The sequence below is a fragment of the Epinephelus fuscoguttatus genome, linkage group LG23, assembly GCF_011397635.1.
Source record: "Epinephelus fuscoguttatus linkage group LG23, E.fuscoguttatus.final_Chr_v1".
In the NCBI taxonomy this organism is placed as follows: Eukaryota; Metazoa; Chordata; class Actinopteri; order Perciformes; family Serranidae; genus Epinephelus; species Epinephelus fuscoguttatus.
In genome coordinates this window covers 24798563-24811151 of record NC_064774.1, presented here as the reverse complement: position 1 = coordinate 24811151, position 12589 = coordinate 24798563, and the positions used below count along the sequence as shown (strand labels likewise).

Below are 12589 nucleotides of genomic sequence, written 5' to 3'. Positions count from 1 at the left end.
AAAAAAAAAAAAAAAAAAAAGCCTGTAAAGAGACAGGAAATGAAGGTGAAATTGAAAGGATAGGAGGAAAATTGAAATAGAAGAAGAGGGGTGGAGTGGTTGTGTTTTGGATTCAGGTACTCGAGCGACGGTTGTGGACTGCCAGGCAAGCTTTGGACAAGCACATGTCAAGTACAGCTCCAGAGAATAAAGAGTCAGCAACACTTGCAGGTGGTGAAAACAGGGGCGATAGTGTTGTAGTCTGGATGTGTATTTGACCATCTTCATTATCCACCAGTGATAAACGAGTCAGGGTTTTTTAAAACCTTCACCAACCTCGCCTGTTATGAGAGCCAATCTGAACCAGCCAGCCTACACACATATCCATCAATCAGTGACCAGAACCCGACTTGCAAAACCAAAGTTTCTGCTAATGACCATCGCTAATAACAACCTACTTGTTGTAGACGATGTTCTATATCATTTCCTGCAGATGTCACCATATAAAACACGTGTTTCCTGTTTTAAAAAGTACAAACATAGGAAGACAGAAAGTACTCATCCATCTTTTAAGTGGTCACATCTTAAGTATGATCTTGAGCACACAGCTGGTCTCCTACGCGTTTTTTTTTTACATAATGTAACAGAGGTGCATCTTTAATGGATTCAGATTGGGCAAAAAGATGCTTGCTTTCAGTGAGGACATGGTATTAGACCTGCATATACTCAGAGGGAAATATTTGTACTGGACATTATGACCAGAGACATTTAAATATGTCTGAGCAGCTGATTTTCCTGGTCAAAACACAGATAATGGAAGTGATAAATCTGCGTGCTGTGTGTGTTTGAGAGAGAGAAAGAGAAAGTGGAGGGTGGACCATTTTACAGTGTTTCTAAAAGTTATTAATAACTTACTCAGAGTGCTGCTTTGCCACTTAATGACTCACCTGCCTGAAACCACAATATTTTCTAACAAGCTTACCAGAACCGCCTGACCCATGGGTCAACCCATGTCTTAACAACTGATTAAGACAAGGGTAGGAAGAAACAGGGTCAGGTTGTTTTCTTTTCCGCAATAAAATGTAGAACAGAAAAAAGGCTTTAATATTACACCAAAGGTGAGTTTACAATGATGTCAAACAAACAAAAAAAAGACAACTAACTCTCTATTAACAAAATTTGACTGGTCATACCTCTCTTGTTTCTAGCTTTGGGAATGACTTGTGGGGAGTCAGAGAAGACAGGGACTGATTTTTAATTAAAGCCAGACAGCTGTCGCCATATTGGTCACCATTCAGGACAGCTGAAGGTTTTCATCACCAGGCCAGTGAAGCCGTTAATTCACAGGGAAGGTCTCCATAATGATTCAAAACAAAAGGAGGGAACTTGCCGCGAATCTGTGCTTTTGTGTGTGATAGCAAAGTGTCAAGAGGTCACTGTAATGATCCACTACAGGCATCGGTTCTCCAATCGATATTATCGGTGTTCAATATTATCACGGATCAATATAAGCCTCCCCTTGCTCAGAGCCAATAGTATGACTTGGTTGACCTTTTGGTGTTTCAGATAAACCAATAGGAAGGGACAGGTTATCAGCAGGAAGCACTGAGGCAAAAGCATGGCCATGGTTGCATAAATGACATGCATATATACATATATGTACAGATTTCTAGCAATCTTCTACTTAAGCTGACGCTGGTTGATGATCAGCATTGTCTCCCGTCTTTTGATTGATTGATTGATTGATTGATTGATTGATTGATTGATTTTCACGTAGCTACCATATGGATTTCTGTTTATGTGAAGTTCAGAGTAATTACAATATCCAGCAGGAGAAAACTGAGTGTAAAGCAGTTATAGGCATGTGGTATCAGTGTACTGTGTGCTGTTTACTCTGCAGCGATGCTGTACAGTGTGTGCATTCCTCATTCAGATCTGCTGAATATCAAGGTTTCCTTTTCTCATACATTCACACAAATTGAGTTAATATTGCGCTTGTTTTCAAAGCATCTGTTTTGCTTATGTGCATGTTTTGAGTGAATGTGCGAGTGTTAAAAAGCAGAGGTGTGAGACTGTTCTTCTAAGACCTGAGCCTGTTAGTCATTTCCATGGCTGGCTACATTTTGTCTTCTCCCTGTCCTGCATACAAACATTTCCCCTTATTCTCCTCACACTGTAACAAATTTTCTTGACCCCCTCATTTTACTTTCCTATCCCACTGGAAGCTTTGGGATTTCATTGTGCCAGACAAGAATCTGCAATTTAAAATATCCAGGGACTTTGCTGACTTAAAAATGAGATTCCTCTGTCATTGGGGTTAAGGAATATTGAATGCTAATATAAATAATTGAAACGTCAGTCCTATTGATCTATTGTACAAAAAAATTAATAAATAAATAATAAATCCTCCTTCTTATCACCTCTGAAATGAAATAGATCAATTTCCTGATTGAAATTGTCGTGAACATACTGGCTCAGGGGGCTTTTGACAGCATACCCAGACCAGATTTTTAATCCGGCATGTTGCAGTTACATGATGCAGACAAGCATTCTAGTCAACTGAGACAGCAAGACACCCAGTTTTGAAGGACATAATTAATTAGATCCTGGAGATGGCCAGATTTTTTTCAGGAGCTGCCCATAAACTGTCACCAAATTCCTTGGGAGCCAACCCACTTACGCATTTAGCCATGGAAGGAAAAAGTAGGAAGATGCTTTTGAGACACTGAGTCACTAAAACCAGTGACCAAGTTGTGAAGTTTGCAGCAGTTTCTGGTTCAGATGAGTAAATGTGTTATTTAAATCGGGATTTTATTTTTGTTTGTCTTTGGGTTCCCTCTCCTGGGACTAATGCTGTTGCTCAGGAGCTGTCAGGGTGAGATGTGTTTTTTAGACTCATCCAGATTATATCTTGTAATACCCGTAGACCCTGTGAATAAGCACAACAGCACAAAGTTTTGAAGCATCAGGTTATGCTTGCCAAAAACAATTACCAGCAAACAAACTTTATTCTTTCCGTCCTCACGTCTGTCCTCCTCGTCTCGCTTCTCTTCCCCTCACCTCTCTTCTCACCTCACAACCGGCTCTCCCTGCCTCGACTCATCCACGCAACTCGACTTCAAACATTAACATGGCACTTATATTCTCTCCTCTCCTCATCTCTGTGTGTTATTCTGTCTCTTTCTCTTTATTACTCTCTTTACCTCTCTGTGCTTCTGCCTCTCTGTCTGCTCCTCTGCCTCTCTGTCTGCTCCTCTGCCTCTCTAATTGGTACGCTATCAGTCGGAGCTCAGATATCGCTGTCACTTTCTGTCTTTGCGCTTCATACAGGCTGTGCACGTTGTCTCATTGTTTCCTCTCCATACATTAGCATCAAGCGTATGTGTGCTTTCTCTTTCAACTCCATACATAAACAAAACCTGCCAACGGAAAGGGAAAATTCAACAAGGTAGCAGCGGGACTAAGGGTTGGATGAAAGGGTGAAAGGTTAGGGAGGGAGAGGGGGAGATAAATGAGGCTTGGTGGAGGAGTCTGTAAAGTGGGCATACAGAGCAAGAGAAATGGACTTAATGGTAAATGGCTCGGAGAGTGTCTTGGAGAGTTTTCAGTGTTATTACAAAAACAAGCTAACTGTGAAATCTGGTCTTGGGTCCACTTTAGGAGCCGGAGGATTTGGGCCATTACCATGTTACAGCTCCTAAATGGGTTTTGAAAGTAACAAGGATCTTGTTCAGTTGTTGCTGGAAACCACCTAAGACCCATAATCAAGGGTTATTTTACCTCTCTATTCCTCCAAGTTGTTTTTTTTTTAATAAGTAAGCAAGCAGCAATGTACTGAAACATTTAAGGACACATTTTATATCTCCAACATACTGCTGCGTTTAGCAAGGCAGTGACTCATTTGTCATCTAAACGTTCACTGATTGGTCCAGTACAAATCTGAGCAGGCTCAATTGTATGTTTCCAGACTTAAATCTCACAGTGAAGACTGAGCGTGAGAGATATATTCCAGCTCTGTGAGATGAATTAGGACAAGCACTGTATCTGAACACAGAAGCTAATATGAATTGTGATAGGAATGCAGAGATACTCTGGCTTAAGAGTCCAAAATAAACAAAAAGTAATGTAGGTCAACCAGAACACCTATATTGAACACCTGTATAGAACGCTTGTATTGTCATAGGACATTGTACAATGAAATACCACACACACAGACACACACACACTTGCCATGCAGATACATAATAATGAAAGTGAAAGATAACAAAGAAGTCGGGGCGTCGGTGTCTTAGTGGCAGAGCAGGGCTCTTGCCGCAGCGGCCCGGGTTCAAGTCCGGCCTGTGGCCCTTTGCTGCGTGTCGTCCCCCTTCTCTCTCTCTCTCATGCTTCATGCTTGACTATCCTATCTATAAAGGCAAAAATGCCCAAAAAAATCTTAAAAAAAAAAAAAAAAAAAGACAACAAACAAGTAATAAAAAGAAACGACATATCAAAAGCTCTTATTTGTACATTGTGCCAAATGTTGTTGCACCTTATGAAGATATTATTGCATATATAATATTAACTCAAGATTAAACAAATAATGCATAATCAGAATGTGTAACTGAGCCTAAGATCTGTTTTTCAGTCGATGTCTTGGAACAACAAAGCAATTCAGTCTCCTTAAAGCTGCACTAATCAATATTTATATACTGACAACAGATCGAGTGTGTATAATGAGACGCACTGTATTCTGTGCAACCTGTGAACTCAAATCATAGTTAGTAGAAATTAAAGGAAGCATTAACAATATCGAAGCAGTTTCTGGAGCTGAGCCCTTTTGATAAATACGATGAAATGAAATTCGTGTCTTTTGGCTAAAAAGAGCCATTTCTCTTCTTCATATATAATTCACAATGGTGAGGGTGATATTTATCTCTGTGATAAATAGTAAGACACTGTGACAAAATCCACCGTGACAAATGCACACACATTTCACATATTTCACATATCTAGTTATCTCCCTGTAGCTTAGTCCAGCCACTGATAGCAACATGTCCAAATAGTGTAGACATCAGAATAACAGTGTTTTTCTCCCCTAAAGTAAACATTCAAATACACTTCCTGGGCACAAACTTTTTTTCTTTAACAAATGCTCTCTTGCCTTATTACCCTTGTAGGACAATATGTCAGCATGGTCAAGTGAAACAGTCTAACTCCACTTTTCATGCTGTTGGCATTTTTCCTTTTTGTTTCGATTTTTCACTCTCCACCACGCGCTCAGTAAGTTTTATGACTTGGGCCTCTGAAACCCATCCAGAAGGCGTTTTGACATCCTTGAAAATACATGGGTATCAGTAGGGACATTGACTCGGTTATCTGAATTCCTGAAAAGAAAAGTGTTTTTAGAAATTTGAGATTTTTTTTCTTTAAGACTGCAATAGCAGGATGGGCAGGGAGGATTTGTAATGTGCCTGTGGCAGATCAACACTCTTTCATACAATGTAAGAGAAATACACCACTGACTTTCTGACTGATAAGCACTAAGAAACTGGATTTTATATAGCGAGATGGTGCTGGATAAATGAAAAGCAGGAACACTGGAGAAAGACTGACTGGCAGTAGACTTGCTATAACCTGTAAGAAATGAACAGTAAGGGACAATGTGCATCTGCAACTTTCATGTGCAGCACAAAAGGGGGCTAAATCAGTGCTATTTCAATACCTCTGTACCTAAATTATTAGTATCTATGACTACCCAGAGTGCGTGAGAAAAAAGGAGGTAAGACAGAGAGAGGTAATGACATGGACAGAGCGTGAGAGAAGAAAGTGGGGTTTTCGTGTTAGACAGCGCCCTGGGCTGAAAGAAGCTGACACCTTGACTTCAATTATTAACACAGTACTTGGCTCCTCATTCAACTATAGTATTCTCACTCAGTATTCTCCAGTATCTTTCTGTCTTTTCTCTATCTGGCTACAAGATCTTAAGTGGCACTGCTTGGGTTCAAGTCCTTGTTGAGCGTGTGAGATGAAGGCACTTCATCGTCTCAGAGGGGTGTTGTCATGGCACCATTCATCTCGTATAGCTATATATGCCCCGAGGCCAAAATTAATATACTTGATATGCACAAAGGCATATGCACAAGAGCACATCATAAAAGTGCATTATCCCTCATTAGCACATAATAGACAAAAAGTAAACATGTAAATGCATCCACACCTACTTAATGAGCAAAAAGTGAGCAAAAATTTATTTAGTTTATCAGTTTCATTGTTGGAAATTTTCTCACACCGTACATCAAGAGAGATTCAGTTTAACTACACACCTTAAGGCCATGCAGGACACACTGAAAGCCCTCTGGAATACAGTTTTCACTGTTATTTTTATTTGTTTTTCCCTGCGAAAACAACCTCCATCTGAGTGGTTCCAATAACCGAGGCTCCACTGTGCTGGTTTTGTGGGTTCCAGTTTGACTACATATCCCATATAATATGTGTTTGTGCAGTTAAGTGTGACAGCAAACATCTGTCTTGCTGCATGTTTGATTAGTCTCCTGACATGAGCAAGACAAGATTGCTTACAGCCAGGAATTCGATTTAAAGCAATATCAGCCCATATTTAAGTTCAACATGTTCTCTGTGTCAATATTTGTGTGTGCATGTGCGGTTACGTCTGCCTGCCTCATTGCTATTCAATGCATTTTTAAGCATTTATATTCATGCAGATGTCTTCACTATATGTTTGTTTCTTCGTCTGGATCTGGTTGACTGAGACTTTGTGATATATTATCTAATCAAGTCTGCTTTACACACGAAACTCCAGTAGGACACAATATTGCAAACAAAAAGCTGCAGTGCATTCCTTTTCATTACTTGACATCCAGTACCTTGATTACACAGGTACAAGTTGCCAATATTGGTACGCACACATTACATTGGCCTACTGAAAACCCATCCTCAGATTTCTCATAGTCACTATTTAATGTGATCAGCTGATCCAAGACTATTGTTGTAAGACTGTTGTTTTCTGTTAACTACTTAAACTAAAAGATTACACATCAGAGACGTTGCTAAAGAATTTGCCTTCAGTTTTTTCCTTCAATTTAGACTCTCAACTGCCAAGTATAAATATGATACTTTTTATGACTGCCCATTTAAAGGGCTATTTATTACATCTTGTGTTCTGTTTAATTTGGCATTTAAATCCTGGGCAGTTTGAACAATCATACAAGAAAACACATCTTACTCTCACATCTAGTAAAAAAAAAAAAAAAAAAAATGCCAGTAAGGAAACAACATAGCAGTCACCATTGTCACCATCTGGCCTTTCCCACAAAAACACAACTGAATTACAAGCTGTTTTCAGTGTATTTTATGTGTTTACAGAAGTGAGTGACTGGCCCTGCAGTGCCTGTTACTGACTGTAAGTCTGTTGCTTTGTTGTGTATTATCACAACTGACAGCATTTCAAGACCAATCAACCTGCTAGACTTTAAAAAAACAAGAACAGCAATCAGATCTGTTGTAATTCATTTTGGACTATACAATTCGGCACCCAGTTAGTCAACACTTTCTTAGCTGGTTTGTGCAGCTGTCACATGTTATACTGTATGAAAAGCTTTTTGGCGGCTGAAATGTAAGACAGCAACAAAGGTCAGGATGTCACTATGTGAATATTCAGTGGGGTTTTGATAAAATTACCCATGATTCTCAACTAGTGTTGATATATCGACTGACTAAGTAAAAGAGTAGCATCCGTTTTAATGTGAGCATCATTTGGTGTTTCACTGTATATACCCTCCACCTGGGGATATAGCAGTTTGATATTAAATAACAATGTGCAAGACAACTGGGCAGCTGCTGGACAGCCACTCTGTCACTTTATCACACCAGTCAACACTAACAGCTGCACTGGTCTATGCTTGGCCTGCAGTGTTAACGGGAGACAGAAGAAAAATATTAAAGGACTGGTTTGTTCACAGTAAGAAAAGATGTAATGAATAGAGAGGAAAAGTACACAGAGTGTAGATTTTCCCAAGGGCATTTGCAAAGAGGAGGGTTGGCAACTGCCTCAAGACAACTGTGAAAACAAAGTGCCCCAGATTTGGCAAAATATGGCTCAAAAGAAATGCTTCTTTCATGGATTTAAGTTGACAAAACACCTTTTGTGGACAATGAAGAAAAATCCAGAGAGGATAAATGAGTGGTTATACAATATATGTTTCTATTGCTGCTTGTATAACCTCCTCATGCCAGATTTATTTAGAGCCCCCATTCACAAAATGCAAGATTTAAGTGTTTGCTGAACTCTCTTACCATGGTAAATGTGCAGACAGTACTTTATTCTTTAGGTGCTGGGAAAATGTCCTCCTGTGGAGATTAGGGTTGAATTCCAGAGTGCTATAAGTCTATTTTAAACAAATTGTTGGAGTGAATAGTTACTTGTAGATTATTCTGTCTACAGAAAAGCTTTTGTGTAAGCACAGCTGTTGAACCTCACTGTAAAATAAATAGCAGTGATACAACAGCAGTCTTTTTAAGATTTGAAGGGTTGTCTGTTGTAGTCAAGTTCCTTAAAAAATCCTTTCTTACTTTTTGGATTTGAAACAAATGTAGGTTCATTCCTTGCAGAGCAGGTTGCAGTTATTCACATGCACATCAGACAGAAAAAGTGTGAAACACTGCAATCTATTTCAGTGACACTTGAAGTGCTGATGACCAGCCTCAAGCCTTTAAAATCAAAGGGGAATGCCGGGCTTTATGAAAATCACAACCTGGAAATTGGGGCTCTGAGCCTCGAAACAGCATATTGCACAGGTGTAGCGGCAGTGTGCGTGGGAACTAATTTTCTCTGCTTCAGCGTCTCATTCATTTACAGCTTTATGGAGGCATTTTCTTCAACTCTGCCTCCATTTTATGTTAAAAAAGATCAAGACTCTTCCTTGGTGAAGGACTTTTTTTAATGAGTAAGCCATATTTTAAATGTTGAATCCAAATTGAAAAATATATTTATGTCCCCTCATTACACTAATTTTCAGCTCAATGTTTCAGAAAAGCCTAATCAGGGACAGGGGTTGCAAATTAGCTTTGGCAAGACTTCCTTAATGCAACACATGTAATTCATGATATTGTAACCTGTTAAACTGTTGTTTTGCATCGTCCCTGACAAATAGAGAAGAAAAAAGAATAAATATAAATGTTGAAATGTAAGAGTGTAAGACTGATGTGTAAATTGTAACAGCAATCTGACATTTCTCTACTGCATTTTGCTTAGGTGTTTTGTGAGTGTTTGTTTTGTCTCATGCTTTAGCAGGTTTATATTAATAACACAGACACTGTGGCACCAGAGTATAACATGGTTTTACAGCAATCTAGTTATGGGTGGTCCATTCACTTCGGCTGCTATTCTGTAAGCCATTTGTCATCATACAGTCATATTGTAGCACATTTTGCTAACATGCTTTATGGAGGGAATTATACAGTTTTTTGATCATTGCGAGCCATTGGAGATGAACAAAATTGCTTTTAAGATTGAGGGAAATATCACTCTAGATAAAATACTGAGTTGTAAAGAGCAAAAGGATGATGGAGAAATATCGTTGGTCGTAAATGTTGGCAGCTCTGCACATCTACATTGTCTGAAAATATTACCAGCATATCATCAGTGTGGCACAACATTGTTATAATTATAATTTCTACTCATCTTTCTCTTCCAGCCCTCAAGGGGCTCCATATGTTGTAGTGTTGGACAGTCCTCCCTCTCCTCTTCACATCTCCTCTCCTCCCTCTCTGCTCTCTGGCCAAGTGGCTTGGAACAGTCCAGGCTTTTCCGCTTCTAACTCATCTCATGCTTGTTTTCTCCCCTCTCATCTCCTTATTTTGCTCTTCTCTTTTGTCCGTCTGCCATGCTGTTCCAAGTGTAGGTTAATTTCCACTATGTTTCAGGCTTCTAACTGGTGTGATGCTTTGCATTGCTGCGACATCCACGTTACAATCCACGAACAGGCCATTAACACATTCTGTAAAGCAGTTTTTAGCTTTCTAGTGTTTCCACCATTCTTTGACAGTTGAACGTAGTGGATGACAGGAAAGACTCGGAAACACGTCTCAAAGGTTTAGGACTGGATTCCGATCTTGACACGTTGAGCCACTAGGATGCACTGACTTTTCTTTTGGTGTGTGACTGGTCTCTCTCTCTTTTGACCTTTGAAGCGATGGGTTCATGCACTTGCCAGTTAATCTATCCCATCCAGTTAGCTCAGGCAGTGGCTTGTACCTTTATGGTGTTGTCAGAGCTGTGATTAAACAGATTATTGAAGAGGAGCAGTTGCACATAATTGACACAAATAGTAGTGTTTCCTAGAAAACGTGTCTGAAAAATGTTTAAAAAACCAACATACATCCACTGGGATTACTGGACCATGTAGGCTGAAACTATAATAGCCCTAATGAACGCACTAAATCTTAAATTGACAAATTGTGCAGGTGTACTGTATTGCTAACTGCAGCAGAATCCACCCTAATGAAATCCACAGGAACACTGTATACATTCTTGATATATTTCTACACTGCTCTGCCTCCAGATTATATTTAGTCTGTGTTAATAAACAATTATTCATTACAATTTGCAGACTTTCTCTTCAGAATGTTAAGTAAGATTAAGTCTTTTGAATATCTTTGTTTTTGCAGTTCATCTGTATTGCTCTTCTTTTATTTGTAGGCTATCAAATCAGTAACGACCTCAGTTAAAGATGTTTGTCTGTTATACTGTATCAAGGCCTTCACTCTCTGCTCCTCTGTTGTGATCCTGCCAGGTCTTCCGAAGCGGTGAAGGCATGGGTATCCGCCTGGACAGCGCCTCAGCTTTCCAAGGTGCTGTGATTTCGCCCCATTATGACTCCCTGTTGGTGAAAGTCATCGCCAGTGGAAAGGACCTGCAGACAGCAGCTTCCAAGATGAGCCGAGCCCTGGCCGAGTTCAGAGTGCGAGGGGTCAAGGTAGGACATTCAGCTACATATTCCTGACAGTGCTGGTGTTTTGTGTGCAGCTTTTTCCTGCTTTTGTTAGGCTTGTCATTATTTCCTGTGTGACCTCTTGAGCTGATGGAAAGCTCAATGGATAATGTCAAAATGCTGTGTCATTAGGCTGGAAAATAGGCATGTTTGACACAAGGAGAGATGACGGCCGAGATGTAAATTTGATAGTTTGTCTGTATTGTTGTGCTGTAAGTGGATTTATAAGAGCCCACCTTAAACTATTCAAGCCAGTCTAGCATGGTTCATGGTGTGATACAGTTACAAGTTACTTTGAGGTGGTGTTCCAGCCTTCTTGGACTCTCCTTACATCTCTTTGTGAGTTGATTACATGCTCAATATATTCTTTCTTTCTTGGTTTTTTGACTGCTGGATACATCCCTGTATTGAGTCAGAAGCCCTTAGTTTAAGGGAGATTGTGCTAAACATTATCGGCAGGTGCAAACATTTCTTTGCAGACAGCAGCAGTATCAGCACAAAACCTATGTTAGCTGACTGGGAGGGTGGGGATTTTAAATAATGAGCTGCATAGGTTGTTCATGTACCAGTAGAGATGGGAATTGATAAGATTTTATCGATACCAATGCTATTATTGGTTCTGCTTATTGGTCCAACTCTTAATTGATTCACTTATTGATTCCCGATCAGTTTTCTGTGTGAAAAAGTGGGCCTACACAGGTTTTCAGCATCAATGCAACTGTTCTATTGTCTCTAATTCTGGATTAGGTGTAAATCAAATGAGAAAAAAATGTGTACAGCATTTGCTTTCCTTTAGATATTCTTAGAAAAAATCTACTAAGCCTGTCTGAGTGGCACTTAACTTATTGTAACATTGACTAGTGTAGTGTGTCAAATACATGGCATTCTTGGAATTTAAGTCCATGTGTAGAAAGATACTTCAGCATATTGCTGGTGTTTCCACACTTACTTCAAATGATCATGATCACATTACAAGCAGCACTGTTTTGATCTTTTTTCATGAAATGAGTCCATGTTTTGAAATGTTTCTTTCTCGCCGCTGTGATGCTTTGTTCTTAGTGTCCAGCAGTGTAGATTCATGTGTCTGACATCATTGTTTTGCAATGTGAACAACTGTCAGAAAAACATGCCAGCATTGATAAAAAGAACTGATAAGCCTGGAGGCATACATTTCCAATGAATGAGACAATTTGGCAATGGTTCTCAGCTGTATCCAGTTCTAGATTTCCATCCCCATGTACTGGTCATATTAGTTAATGATGATCACATGTTTTGAAAGGGCTTATTTTCAGGGTTTTTTTTTTAATAATTTCTGTTGATTTTATACCAATAATATTGTACCATTAAGCCAAGATTATTTGGTACTGTGTGCTTTTAGCTTTAAAATATCTATAACACATGATAATGATGTGGCATACAATGTAAATCAGCCATGTTGTTTTTGTCTTCATTAGCCTAATGAAAGTTACAATGCTGAAAAATTTGGAAGAAGTTCTCCCTTGACAGATGACGCTCTATAAAGCCAGTTAGTTGTTTACTTAGTTGAGAAAGAGGCACACGGTGGACAATATATGTCTCTCTTGTGGTTAACATTTTGATTTTTGCTTTCCTCTACTTTA

The 12589-nt window shown here is 39.3% G+C and overlaps 1 protein-coding gene across 1 annotated transcript in view; it reads left to right on the top strand.

Annotated features, from left to right (window-relative positions):
• The window catches only part of pcxb (pyruvate carboxylase b), a 348589-nt gene that overhangs the window by 154139 nt on the left and 181861 nt on the right, over positions 1-12589 (top strand). Inside the window, exon 12 of the mRNA XM_049567509.1 lies at positions 10773-10955. Within this exon, the coding sequence (XP_049423466.1) occupies positions 10773-10955 (183 nt within the window). The remainder of the gene's footprint in view (positions 1-10772; positions 10956-12589) is intronic.